At 38.2% G+C, this 15,320-nt stretch overlaps 1 protein-coding gene across 1 annotated transcript; it reads right to left on the bottom strand.

Annotated features, from left to right (window-relative positions):
* Window positions 1-569: 569 nt before the first annotated feature.
* Window positions 570-12,190, bottom strand: sspn (sarcospan (Kras oncogene-associated gene)). Its single transcript, XM_077568558.1, has 3 exons — window positions 11,931-12,190; window positions 7,274-7,360; window positions 570-1,447 (listed from the first exon to the last, which is right to left on the bottom strand). Exons 1-3 carry the CDS (start codon window positions 12,150-12,152, stop codon window positions 1,094-1,096), a joined length of 663 nt encoding a protein of 220 aa, XP_077424684.1. The 5' UTR covers window positions 12,153-12,190; the 3' UTR covers window positions 570-1,093.
* Between the last annotated feature and the right edge of the window lie 3,130 nt (window positions 12,191-15,320).

Here is a 15,320-nt window from a genome sequence, read left to right as displayed (position 1 = left end):
TGGCAGCCTTAATACTATGTCAATGGTTGGGAAGTCCTATACCCGACAAAAAACAAATAAAAACCACGCAAATCAGTGGGGAAAATAAATCCCATTCAATATAATTTGAAATGTTATACTTTTGTTGTTGAGTTTTTGTCAATATCACACAACAACATGCCACTGAAAACAAAATAATGTGACTTTCTGGCTGCAAAATAATAAATTAACTCATTTGCTCCCAAAAACGTATTAAAATGTTCTATTTTAAATATTGCCATGGTCCCAAAAAACGTATATTTACATGTTGTTTTTTTAATGCTAGAGCATGCAGAAGGCTTTGATGCCGTTCTGACCTGAAGAGGACGCTTAAAGCAATGCTAGTTATTATAAAAAACGACCAGCAAATGGCAGCCGAGTATAAGAGATCCACTAGGGCCATGTTGCAACAAGCTCTTTTTCCCAGTGTTTTAAACAGGTTTGTGAATAATGATGAAACTTGGCTATCTTTCAATGCTAATTGCTGCAAAACGGAAACAGATGCAAATATACTTTTTTCTTGATGAAAGAAAGAGACTCTAATCTTTCTTTTGGTAGGTTCCATGTTTTTATAGCAATAGAACACAATATTATGTGGGCCTTGCAAAATCAGTCAAAATCCAGTAAAACAGCAGGGAGCGAAGGGGGTTGCTTCAGTGCAAATGGCTGGGTGTGATTGAGTTAATAGCTGATTCTCATGCATATTTTTGCCTGAAATACTTTCATCATAAATGAAAATAATGTCAGCTATATACTAAGGGAGATGACAATTAAACCAAAGAAAGAACAAACCGAATATTTCACAAGGTTGAACACATTACATGCCATTTTGTATTGCTATCTGTAATACAAACACATTTCGAGTATATACACACATCTTCTGATGGAATAACGTAAAGGTCCAAATCTATTAGAGGAAGCATGCTTGCTTGTGTAATTTTGTGACACACCACTCGCCAGCTGCAACATACAAAAGTGGTACAAAAATGCATTTTAAATATAATACAGTTTCCACACAAGATGGCTATAAAGAGCCAAAGTTGGCGTGTCCGCTGTCATCCGCTGAGTCATCCTGTTAGGCTTTGTTCCAGCGCTGGAAGGATCCGATTTGAAGGCCAGAGAAGAAGACTTGGTAGCGGTGCTTCCACATGATGAAGGCGCCCACAGCGCAAAAGAAGGCCTGGCCCAAGTTGAGCACAATCTGGAGCAAGTAGTAGAGCGTGAGCGTCTCTGTGATGTCCTGACAGTCGCGGACGCCCTCGTAGGTGAAAGTGCGAGCGATGGGGTCGCGCGGGTCCAACGTGCACACGCAGGCCTCCGTGCTGGGCAGGCAGCTGAAGCTGCTGGTCTGCACGTGGTGGTATGCGGCAAAAGCCACAGCCAACAAGGATATGACCAGGCCGATTACACACAAGGTGAAGTACAGGATCTGTGCGCGGGAGAAAAACATGCATGATCAATATTGTTATTGTGTGAATGCTGAGAGATGTGTCTTAAAGTGAAAGTCAACCGTAAACATTTTTTTGACAATAATATGTTATATGTGACCTCACTAGTCTAAACATGACATTCTGATTAATATTACATTTGTGGAATGTGAGTTATGAAGCAAAATCCAGCCGTTTTTATCCATCTTAGGGGGGGCAGCCATTTTGCCACTTCCTCTCGACTGAAGATGACATCACAGTTGTTCAGGCAACGACCAATCACAGCTCACCTGTTTTCTGAAGCTGCGCTTTAATCGGTTGTTACCTGAGACCTGAGCAACATTTATGTCATCTTCAGTCGACAGCGAGTGGCAAAATTGATGCTCCCTGAGATGGATAAAAAACGGCTGGATTTTGCTGCTTAACTCATATTCCACTAACACAATATTAACCAACATACCATATCTAGACTAGTGGGGCTGCATAGAACATATCGATTGACTTCCCCTTCAAGGGTGTTTTTGCCCGACAATCAAAAAAGGTTCAATATTTCTGATCACACAAATTGGGTGGTCAAATACAACCCACGTAATTGTGACTTGAAACAAATGGCAATTAAGGAAGTGACCTGAAGTTTGTGCTGTTGCTGGACTTCATTGGAGGACCAACTGGTTATGTTGACTGCTTAAATAATGTTTATCATCACAATAATAATTAAAAAAACAAAAAGAGTTTGACATTGCAACATACCAACAAATATGCTAACAGTTAGCTTAGCTTTTCACATTGCTTCGCCTTAATACTCTTTCTTCTTTGTATTTTCTGGCAATCTGGATTACCCCCATCACACAGTTCTGCCTCCCACAGGTCACTCTTGGTACCAAAACAGAGTTTAGTAGTTTGAGGAGGAGTCTCACAATTGTCATTCCGTGTATGCTGTGCTGGCTTAATCTACAAGCCGATTATTTTCCTCATTTCAAAAAAATCAGGTAGCCTATGATGTTAAAGGGATACTTTACTACTAGTTCCAATTTTCAGCAGTTAAAAGTTAATATTTTGTCTATCATGAATTTGACCGGTTAGCACGTCCGCCTCCAAATACTCAGGACGTAAGATCGAGTCCGGGCTTCGGCCTTGCAGAATGGAGTTTGCATGTTCTCCCCGTGTCTGCGTGGGTTGGGATAAGCACCCTGCCAGTGACCCTTATGAAGAATAAGCGGTTATAAAAATTTATGAATTTGATAACTTAATTATTTTTTTATGTACAATTAACACCTTTAAAAAGGCATTTTGACACTTGCTGTCGACTGAAAATGACACACAGCTCACAGCTGAATCACAGCTGCTGCACAGGCAACAGCTAACGACCAATCACGGCTCACCTGTTTTCTGGGTTTGGTCATGTATTGTTAGCAAACTGAGCCATCGTTAGCTGTTTTCCTGTGCACACGTGATATGTCATTTTCAGTCGACAGCAAGTGGCAAAATGTGTTTTTAAAGGTATTAATTGTACATGAAAAATAATGAAAGTTCTCACATTGATATTAGACAAAATATTATATATCAAATGGCTAAATGAGTCAAGTAGCTATCTCTTTAAAAATCAGCTCGAGTGTACCCTGCTTAACGGAATGAAATGTGTGTCTGGTGTGGGATCAGTGAGCGATTATTATTCGGGTCCAAGCACTACTTGCTTTCGGTATATTGGATTTTTTTTTTCCTACAAGAAGCTGCCTAAAACGACTTCCTAAATTCTATTCCCGTTATGCTGACAACCTGTAACAAAGAGCCATCTGGAATAATATGCAATCGTGTTAATAAGGGCTTTGAATCCTTTCATACTTTAGCCGAATAGCAAAGTAACACTTCCTAGTTGCTAGCATACATTTCATAAGAACCGTAGTGTTATTATCATTGTTGCACTTTTCTAATGTGGCGTTCATAAGTCAACAACCGATCCAAAGCACAATTTGTGGCAACAGCTGCATTGTTACTTTTCTCAATCAGAACACATTTGTTCTTCAAGAAGACAGGATATTTAATGAATTGACGGAAAAAAAGAAAAATGATGTCCTATGTTGTCTTCAAGAATTTACTCAGCATCCATTTGCTCTGATGCTTCTGAATTCACAATTAGAATGCAATCCGGTGACTCATCCACTCACTCGTGTATTAACCGGCTTTTATGGTCTAAATGATTTCTGCGTTTATCCCTTTTACAGCATTCATTCACATGACTTGTGTGAGGGAATTGCAATTCGTAGCCTCAAGTTAGTTAGGCCCGAATCGCATGATCTCTATTGTAAAAAACGTCTGGAGGGATTTTTATTGCATAAGGCCCAGAGGTCCGCTTGAGATAAAGGCGGAATGATTACACTTTAATGGTCAAAGGTCATCTACACTGTGACCTCAAAGGACATGACTTGGGCATATTATAAAATGACACATGATCACAATGTACTTCAGTATGAACTGCATATTTTCTCTGTTTTCCGTCTCCTTGTCTCCTGATTAACCCGGAGAACTCAACATTCGTAAAGAGGCGTGCGTGCTGGCTCTGTGCCTGTTGCAGGTTCATTTCAAAGAGATTACCCACAATCCTACAGGGCAAGGCCTGACCCTCAGATCAGGAACCGGGCTTGTGTGTGTGTGTGTTCTGAGCGACCGCCAGTATCTAAAAATACAGTTGTAAAATGTGACAATGGCTTTATGATATTTATGCAACGTCACAAGCGCAATAACACTTAAGTTTGATCTTAATCCTTCACTTATATAACGGCAGCCCTCATTTGCTGGCATGTTTGTCCTTACTTACGCCCTCCTTATGTATTATGCAAGATGATGAGCGGCGCTTGATTCCAAATGGCATTCATGCTAATTTTGGAACAGCCGTGAAATCTGAAGCATGGTCTGATAGGAGGGGGGGGGGGGGGGGGGGCGCGGTCACAGCAAACGGATCAACAACTGTTTCGTTGGCGAGTCACGCTTGCATTTGACCACGAAAAGAAACGGATTCTTGTGCTTGCCTCTGTTCGCCGCATGCGTGTTTTAACAATCACACACAAATGATGTACAATTTAAAAATAAGACATTGAGGAATGACTGAAGTCAAACATGTTTTTTGACTGCAAATACTCCCGTTCGTCCATTTTCTGCGGCCAGCTTTGTAAAGGCGAATTGAAACTGCTCTTGTATAATCACTATTATTGGCATTGTTGTTTAGTGCGAGTGGTTATAATGTTGTGCTTGGTCTTCTGGAGAAGAAAAAAAAAGGAAGGAATTATTTATTTTTTTTATTTTTTTTTATAAATGTTGTGCTTGGTCTGTGCACATTTTGGTCCTTTTCTTACATAGTACCAGTATTACATTAATATTCGTACTTTTAATAAATCAACACTAACCGCACACACAATGTGGATTTTTTTACGTGGCCTTCTTGCAATATTTCTTCATAAATTCTTTGAATACAATGAATGCAACCGCTACGAACATGGCACGTGCACAAAGCAAAAGATGAATGAAGAGATGAGGACTCTTTCTAGGCTGTACCACTCCGTTATAGACTGATTTGATCTACTTTAAGATCGCAACTACGTACATTCTTGTGAATGAAACTATTCCATGAAGTTATGTATTTTGCACATAAAAAAAAAATAATAATTCTTGGCATTTTTTTTCTCTCTGGAGAGAGACTATTTTAGGTTGAGCCACTTTTCGCTTTCAGGATCACAACATGAAAGGAGTTTTACGTTTTTTTTTTCGGAGCAGATGAACATAAAAATAGAGAATGCTGGGGTAAATGGAGCCATCTCTTGTTTTTCCCTCCTACATCCCCCAGCCGTGCCCCCCGTCCCTTGCTCTCACCCATCCATCCACATTTCCCGCTCTTTCCACCTCTCCCTTCCTCAGCGTGATGTTCTCTCTGTAGGTTTATCATAAAAATAGTACAGAATCCTGAATTAAGTATTGAGGACCTTGAGTCTGTATACACTTTATAATAAATTTTAGTCATAGATTCCATCAAGTGGTAACGGATGCAAACTCTGTTGGAGCTTAAATTTATTATGTTGCTATTAGACATACTAATCGATTAATTGACAAGTAATCTATTACTTAAAAATTTAATCAACAACTATTTTAATAATTCTTTAGGTCGTTGCTTAATTGTCTTTTTTATTTTATTTATTTGTTATTATTTTTAAAATGTTTATTATTCAGGGATGTGATTTGACCAAAGTGAAATTATCTGAAAATCTTATTATGTTGCTATTAGACATACTAATCGATTAATTGACAAGTAATCTATTACTTAAAAATTTAATCAACAACTATTTTAATAATTCTTTAGGTCGTTGCTTAATTGTCTTTTTTATTTTATTTATTTGTTATTATTTTTAAAATGTTTATTATTCAGGGATGTGATTTGACCAAAGTGAAATTATCTGAAAATTTAGCCGGGGGTCTGGGGGCCGCTGGCACCCAGCTAGGTCCAGGGCAGTGCCCTGGTGGGGGGACAAGGGCCCGGAGCTCATGGGTTTTTGTTTTTAAGTACTTTCAATGCACTCACATGACAAAGAAATAGACAAAACAACAGCATAAATTTTCAATGTATATTGAACTATCCCATATAAAATGGCAGTTTTAGTCAACTCAAAATCAGTCACATTCAAAAACATTGGACTGATATCACTGAGAATATCATCATAACTAACTAATGTGATTACTACGTTAACACATAAATAATGTTGAGTTCAAATTTCATGAACAAATAATTGTATCATGACCAAATGAAAAGTAACTCATATTAGAGCATACCACAAATGTCTTTGTTATAGCAGAAGATGTTATCTGTCGGAGTCATGTGCATACACAATGAACTACTAAAAAAAAAAAAAAAAAAATCGGAATTTTTTTTTGTGGGGGGAGATAAAAAAAAAAGCTGAATTCCGCGAATTAGCGGAAAAATCACATCCCTGATATTATTTACTAATTTTATTTTTATTCATTACATTTTTATTTTAATAATTTAATTTATCAAATCCCTCCGCAAACTTTGGAATTCAATATTTGTGGAGTTTTTATCATGTCCTTGACATAAGTAATGTCTTATATATATATTTGGTCACATGTTTAGTGCTAAAAAAAAATAAACAACAATTGAGCAATCACATGAGAGGGGTTGACGTCGTACTCACCAACCTTTTTGAAAAGGATGTGGTTACTCGTTTGGACATTCCAACATTTTTTCCAAAGTCAAAGTAAATGTTTGCAAGGGTCTTTGGATTGAGCACAAACGATCACTCAGTCTGCTTTCATGAACAATTATAGAAATCAGAGAATATAATTAGGGCCGGCAATTTTTGATTCATGAGAGCTCAGTTCGATTCGATTAAAATTTTTCCCGATTCGATTTGATTTACTTCAATTCAATCCTGTCCATTTTATTGACGGAATAATCAATAGAATAATCAATTCTAAGAATATTTGATAGTGTCAGCCCTAGTTGCTATACAGCCAAATTAGAGGGCTATCAGATTGAATTTATTATTGTCCGCTACAGTTAATATGGCGCACTTTTATGCTAGTTCCAGTTTGGGAACATGGAGGGGGTGGGGATCATAAACATCAACATAGTCACATGATCATCTTTTGAATGGTTTCTTTTCTTAGCAAAAAGTGGTGGCTCATTTTGCACCTATGCTCAACTTACCACAGTCTCCCTATGCCGTTTCCATGGTTGTAAATGAATTAGAGGACCTTATTGATTTCTGCGCGACAAGACTGTCAACATGACCACATCCTGTTTACTCGTGTACATATAGACCCACCTTGAAAATGAACTGCACAGTGGAGCGCTCATCTGGGCGATTGTTGACACAGTACAGGATGAATCCCACAATGGCAACCAAACATAGCTGCAAAACAATACACACACCTTAGCGTCATTCATTAAAAAAAAAATAAAAATAAATCACTTTTAAAATTGATCATCTTGTGTGTGTGTGTTTGCTTTGGGTCCTGAAACACAACACATTGTTTTGCTCGAATGTTGACAACTGCCAGTAAATGATTGCATATTAAGCGATTACATGACTCTCTCGAACTTCCACAGACACTGTCTTTCTTTCACACTCTTTCCACAGTGCAGTTGGAGTCTTGTGACTAACGTGCAGCTTCTAATTTTACGGTTATTCCCAGGTTCTTAAGCACTCAACAACAGTCTCTGGAAAGTTTTTGATGACCTCAGTGTTTTTCACTTGGATTTGTCTCGTGAGAAGCTAACTCGGGACGTTGATGACCAGGGATGTTTTCGACAGCAGATTACATCTTGGATAGACACTAAGATAAGGCTGAAACAAACAAAGGCTGTGTTGTTCAATTTAATGTGCCCTGATTTATTAAGTGGAAGAAGATAGCAAACACCGTACCAGACACTTTAATAGGTAAACCTGCATAGGAGGTGGGGGGCTCGATTCACATGACTTGGAATCCAGTCGTCTTGACTTGCTTGGCTAGACTTGACTTGAACTCAATGAGCTCGTGTACTTGGCGTACAAACTGGTGCATTTGGATTTTCATGCCAGGACAAGTCTAGTTTACCGTGTTTGTGAATCTGGAAGACCACATGACACATTAGACCAGCTCAGAGTAGGTCTAAGTTGTGGCGTAGGTTGTGCGATGGTGAATTTGACCGAGTCGCAGCCAGACAGATTTTAGGCTCTGTGAACATGTGTGCTGGATGTCATCGTATTTCTTTCATAAATAGGACAGCAGAATGCAATACACCCTCTGAAAGAAATCAATTCATTGAACACATCATTATTATTGTTATTGTTTGCTAAAGGTAGTTTGCGTCTGTGGATCTTCTGCATGGACTCCAGCAAGTTTATTTTTGCTTCTGTAATGTCAAAGACTGTGCGCACTTCTAGTTCGCTGACTTGAAAGGGAATGAGTGGAGCCTCTTATATTTGAAAATCTATTCCTTAATATAGCATGCCTTTTTTAAAGATTTTTTTTTAATTGTCAGCAGGGTTATTATAGTTTTGGGATCTTCATTATAGTTTTATAGTATAGTTTTAATTTCATTTTGAGTTTTGTGTTTTTGAATTTACTTAGTTTTAATTAGTATTCAGGGTGGTTCTGTTAGTTTTTATTAGTTTTTGTCATTTCAAAAATGCTTAATTTTAGTTTAGTTTTAGTATTAGTTTTCTTTTTCTTTTTTTAATGTGTATTACTTGTGTGCAACATTTAAAAGGACTACACCATGGTATTTTAAGCCCTTCCACAGTTAACTATAGGCATATAATTATGAAATATTTCCTTTGACACAATCCCGATGTAATTTCTTATGAAATATGAGTTATTTCGGTGGCTATTTTTCTTACCCCGAAGTCAAACGCTCGGTTCAGTAAAACCCCGCATCTGCCGCGCCCCTCTCATGACGTCGTCCGATCCGGCTTAATCGCGCAATGCCCACGAAACATACAGATAGCTTTTAGGCCGATTTTTAAAATTGACTCTAAAGCTCTGCGTTTGGTCATCAATTCTTGAATAAACTATTGAAACAAAACGGGTCCTTGCCGCAAGAAATGGTGGAAGTGGAGGGGAGCAGAGAGGTTGGAGCAAAGAAGGAGGAGAGAAAAAAATATTAAAAAAATAAAAAATAAATTTTTTTAACCTAATTCTGTTTACTTAATTCTGTCTGTTAGCGAGAGCCACTACATCGTGATAACTTACATTGATGTTTCTGCATTTGGCAATTTATTATTATATTATATTATTAGTATGGGATTTTTTTTAATGGGCTCTAGGTGAACTGATGAATACACACATGCTCGCACGCACGCACACACACGCACATACACATACTCACCCACATACAAATTTTTTATATATATATATATATATATATATATATATATATATATATATATATATATATATGTGTATATATATATATGTGTATATATATATGTATATATATATATATATATATATATATGTGTATATATATATATCTATAAATATATATATATATATATATATATATATATATATATATATGTATATATATTAAAAAAAATAAAAAAAAATAAAAAAATGAGAAAAAAAAACATTTTTTTTATTTTTTTATTTTTTAAAAAAGGAGAGCAATGATGATGTCAAATCGAATGAACAATACTAAGCTCTCCTTAAAAAAGAGAAAAAAAAATTCATACAAGGGCGAATGGAGGAAAACAGAACTTTGGTCATGTTTTTGGTGAGGAATTAGCATTTTAACATGGCTAAAATTTCTCATGTAGCAGTCCCTTTAATACATACCAGGGTAAAATGAAAAAAGCAACACACTTCTTATTTAGCGTTGCGTTTCGGCTGAATTAAATGAAAATGCAGCCAAAGCTCGCCATTGGAGCCAAAAGTCAAACACGCAAAATTGTCGCAGAGGAGCGACGTTATCTGAAGGTGCTTTTCTATTGGCTGCTGCTAGATGACATCACTTCTGTGCGACACACTTTTAAACGTCCTTATTGCGGCTAAAATCAAAACAATATACTTCAATCACATTTAAAAATCAACCCAAAAGGCTCATGTATTAAATTTATTACCAATGATGAAAACTAAGGACATTTTCACTATAATTTTAGTTAGTTTTAAGTAGTTTTGTAAATGTAAAATGTAATTTCAGTTACTTTTTTAAATAGCATTTTTGTTTTTATTTTATTTCATTAATGAAAATGTTTTTTGTTTTTTTTAGTTATTGTTATTTCGTTAGTTTTAGGTGTCTAAACTAACCTTGGTTGTCAGTCTATTCATACATTTTACGAACTTCACGTGATTAAGAAAGTTTTATCTCAAAGTTAACCAACACATCCCACATCATACATCTGGATAAATTGACTTCATGCAAACTAACAGGTAGTGTAAAAGGTAACTTATGAATTTCATTCAAACGATTTTTTTTTTTTTGTAATGATTGACTTTATTAGTACTATATTTTATTGGAAATTTGATCTCTGGAGTCGCCACTGATTTTATCAGCAACCGTCCAAGTTCTTCCAAAGTCTTTGCTTTGGTACAAAATGCTTCTTTCTTTAACCAACCCCAAAGAGCTCCTGGTCACCCACTCATGTCACTACTCAAAAATCTCAATGGAGTCATAACTAAGAAGTTTTTGAAAGTAGGAGTTATTTTTCATCTACCCTAACTTCTCTGACAATGCCAATGAAAACGGAATATTATTCAAGTTAAAAAAAAAAATAACAGCAGCAGTTCGCCTTAAACTGATTATGCCGACATTCAGTTTGCCTCAAGTGACAGTGTGGCTCTGCTTAGTTTACATGTATAATTATGTGCATGCTTGTCCTCTCAATATAGAATGTTGGTTTAACTTTCGGGCTTTTTTTTTTCCGAGTCCGCCAGGAGAAGGAGGGTCACCACGCTTGAGACGGAATGTGGTGCTCCCTTATGTGGCTGGTTTGTCTGAGAAAATGAGAAGGATGCTCTCCAAACATAACATACTGTATAGACGCAGCAACACCCTCAGGCGAGAGCTGGTTTACTCTGACAAATTCCCAAGAGACAAACAAACTCAGCAATATCGTTTATGAAGCACAATGTAGTCACATCACATTCTGGACAGAGAGGTCTGATGGTTTGGAAACCATGTCTTCCTATTCCAACACAGCTGATTCCAACGACAGCTCATCAGCAAGCTCTGGAGAAGCCTGATAACGATCCTCAGCTGTGTTGGAATAGGGCAGGGGTGGCCAAGTTGGGTCCTCGAGAGCCACTATCCAGCCTGTTTTCCATGTTTCTCTCCACTAACACACCTGATTCATGATCAGGATCGTTATCAGGCTTCTGCAAAGCTTGCTGATGAGCTGATCATTAGAATCAGCTGCGCTGAAGGAGGAAGACATGGAAAACAGGCTGGATAGTGGCTCTCGAGGACCGAACTTGGCCACCCCTGGAATAGGGGGACATGGAAAACAGGCTGGATAGTGTGACTCAAGGACACTGATCTAATCAACCAGCCGCACCTGACAAAAACAACAACCACCATGTGACATACGGTGGAGAAACTCCACACGGATGATTTCATGTGAAATTTTCTCACCAACCAGGAAGCGTTCATTTGCTTCCATTCACCCTCTTGCGGTTTAACTAATCTGTGCACTCGTGAGCGGACACTTAGAGGAAGTCAGCGACTGTAGGTCGCATTGCGAAAGGTCAAAGTGGCATGTTTCACTTGCGAGATTGTAACGGATTACTTATCAAAACAACACGAGTTTTATTGGACATTGTCAGTTGAATCCAAACTACTTCGACTAGATCTTTGTGTGCTAATACCAGTGAAGCGAGGCCATCACTGGACTCGCAGTGTGATGAAAATAGAGACACATTTCCTTACATGCACTCGTAACAAGAAACCAGAAGCGTCCATGCAAGGAATGTAAGAAGGTGAGCACAAAAAACGGCGCTTACAATGATCCCAGCCCAGTGTGGCGTCTCTCTGGCCAGGAGTGACGGGCTGACGGCCAGCATGAGGAAGGCCACCACTGTGACGGCGACCCCCAGGAGCAGTTGCGACAGGGCCACAAGCAGAGGGAAGCGGCACACTCGGCACTTGCGCTCGTCGTCTGCCGTTGGGCTGTCTTCTCTCCTCTTTCCGCCATCCCTCTGCTCTGAGGAACTTTTCTTGCCCATGTTTCCTGTCGCTACCTAACGGTCTGCACCTCTCAGTCCTCACCACTTTTTCGGCCGCCGTTTGAAAAAAGGAGCTTGGAGCCTCCCGCCCCCACCTCTTATTCCCCTCCCTGCCCAGGCCTCCTCTCACCATAGCTGCTATTTGGAAACAGGAGGCGCTGAACTAATATGGAAAACATTTGGAAGGGATTCCTTGAGCGGCTCCGGTGCCACATTTAGAGCAGGCAGTTTACAGTGGAGCAAAGGAAGAGGAGGGAATGGCGGCAGAAAGTCGCAAAGGGGGATTCCAACGTACCACTGCAATGCCGTGATCTCAAGTATGCACACGAAAGAGAGCGCTTGTTCAATCAGCGAAGACTTTTGTTTGTTTGTTTTGCATCCTTCTTTGCACTGCATAAAACAGGGTGTCCAAACGTCTTCCTCTGAGGGCCACATACAGAAAACTCGAAGAATGGAAGAACCTATTTGGAATGTTGTCTGACTTTAATTCATAGAGCGAGCGAGCGGTGACCTTTTAGAGTAGACATGCTGTAGTCACACATGTTTTCATACGATATCTAGGTATAAAATCAAGCGCAAATATTCAGGACTGACGCAGGTTGATGCACACACACTGGTGAGTGAAATGACAAAATCACATGCCCACTCATTTGCCAATACGTTGGAATATACAGTATTCAGAACTGGCTCATGCCCATGAAGTGTGCTCAATCCCGAGAGAGGAAAAACTTACATCGCAGCAGAGCCGCAAGAGGTTTGAACCAACAATAAAGTTAGCTAACTCTTTGACTGCCAGACGTTTTCAGAAACGGGTTGTCCCCAGTGCCAGCCGATTTTAAGCATTTTGACTGATCTTTCAAGGTCCATAGAAAATTATGTGTTTGGACTATGGAAACACACATACTACCAAATGAACGATAGGACTCCCATCTTCCATCAGAAAAAAAAAGTTTGTTTCTACCTTATTCCGTTCTTCAGTAATCAACAATAGAAAATGGTTAGTTTCACCTCTGTTTTGAAACAAACGTCTTTTAACGTCTTTGGCAATCCTCCATAGGATTTTACTAAACGTTATTTAACGTTTTTGGCAGTCAAAGAGTTTTAATCTGGATAGCCAGCTAGCCATTTATGTTTCTCACGCGTCCTTGCTTGAAAGTGAGGCTACTTCAGTAGGATGATCACGTGAAATTATATTCTCGCTGGAGCCTCCTCGGGCATAAAATCTGCCATTTGCCGGGCCATACACATTTGGAAAGGTCTTGTTGAGACGAATCCGGGGATGCCCGTATGTCCCCGGTAGGACGTAGGGTTTGGGAAATAAAGGCTGCCCAAAAGACCTCCAGGACACCAAAGATTTTCAAAAATGTACCCCGCCAGCGATGGTTCCCATCCCGGGTAAAAATCCGGCGTTTGCCGGTCCTCTTCTCAACCACTGACTGTTTACCGGAGAACAAGCCAAGTAAGCCAATTATGCGCATGCGCGTTGCCAATGCTGCGTTACTGCCAGCTTTTTTTTGCCATTCAAAAGGCACACGTACAGAAACAACCTCTCGGAACTAACACGACTTGATCTCTCATTGCGCATGCGCGAAACAAGCTGTTGGCTTTCCACCTCTGCACGAGCAAAGCAGGACAAATTACACAGGGATTTAAAGACCAAAGCAGTAGAACTAAGGTATTGCATAATAGTCAGATACATATTTTCAATGCTTTTATTAAAAGGCTTGGGCATGGAATAGCTTATTATGACCGCTCGCCAGTGGAGCACACCAAAATCACTCAATCAAGCAATTGCATTTTGTTTAAATATTTTGAAAAAATTACCGGAACGGCTTTCTATAATATGAAGGCGTATTAGGGCCAAGTATAAGTAAAAAAAATTAGATGGGGGTTGGGGGGGTTGAAGTGGCAAATTTGCAGGGATTTTTTTGGGGGGAGACTTTATAAAGTGGTAAATTTGCGAGAAAAAAACTCAGAAACTTGCCTTACCACTTAACCACGTTTTTTTCTCGCATATTTGCCACTTTATAAAGTCGCAAGTTTGCCACTTTATTGAGTCACAAATTTGCCACTTTATAAAGTGGTTAATTAACAAGTTTTTTTTCTCTTGCAAATTTGCCACTTTATAAAGTGGAAATTTGTGAGTTTTTTGGGGGAATATTACCTACCCCCCTCTAAAAATATATACTGTATATATTTATAAGTGGCCCTAATACGCCGTCGTACTATAGGGCAAATAGTTTAAGATTTTATTAGATTTTGTGGTGGTCGAAAACCTGTAGCCCACCAGTATATATCAGCCTCTGCACAGCAGCCCCAACACGATAGGAGCAATCTTTAACAATCTTTTTTTTATCATTTTTAAATCAGTTACTTGGAAATAATTCACGTGATGTTTTCACAATTTTTGCTTGTAAAAATTTATTATCTTTATTCATCATGGTGTTGTGAAGTGAAATGTTTTTAACTTGTTTAATTTTTACTCAAATTTAGAAAATATTAATCAGTGAACTTGTACATGTACACTGTAAGATTTGTATGAAAATATTTATTTATCGGAAAATTCAGGTTTATAACTGAGCCACTGCATTTAACAAACAGGTTGCAGTCTGTTTCATGTTTGAACAGCACTGAAATTAAATATTAAGGCTTAATGTTCCATTAATATAACATTCTTCCTTTTTGCTTAGCTCATTCACTGCCATTGACGACTATAGACGTAAAAAATTAATGTGAACTATTTCTATTAGTTTAACAATTTTTCATTTTATTAATTTTTTTATGCAAACCTTTTTTTTTTACTGTACATTAATAACAGATATAAAATTATCATGCGATTAATTACGATTAAATGCCCCTTATTTTTAATATTTTTTTTTAATTAGGCCCGTCAGGCGATTACATTTTTTTAAATTGTAATTAATCACATGACTTCACTAGTTAACTAACGATTAGTCACTAATGTTATATCTGTTCTAAATTTACAATCTTTTTTTTCCTAGGTTTTCATACTCTTGTTAAGCAAAAGTGGATTTTTTTTTTAAACGAATAGAATTTGTTAAAATTAATTTTTGACGTCTATAGCCGTCAATGGCAGTGAATGAGTTAATGTGTGAATCCTAACCCTAAGTAAGACGTTTTGTTGAATATTCCCATAAAAATTGACGT

Source organism: Vanacampus margaritifer, chromosome 6 (assembly GCF_051991255.1).
Source record: "Vanacampus margaritifer isolate UIUO_Vmar chromosome 6, RoL_Vmar_1.0, whole genome shotgun sequence".
NCBI lineage: Eukaryota > Metazoa > Chordata > Actinopteri > Syngnathiformes > Syngnathidae > Vanacampus > Vanacampus margaritifer.
The sequence above is the reverse complement of the archived record's forward strand: the minus strand, read 5'-3'. Positions and strand labels throughout refer to the sequence as shown.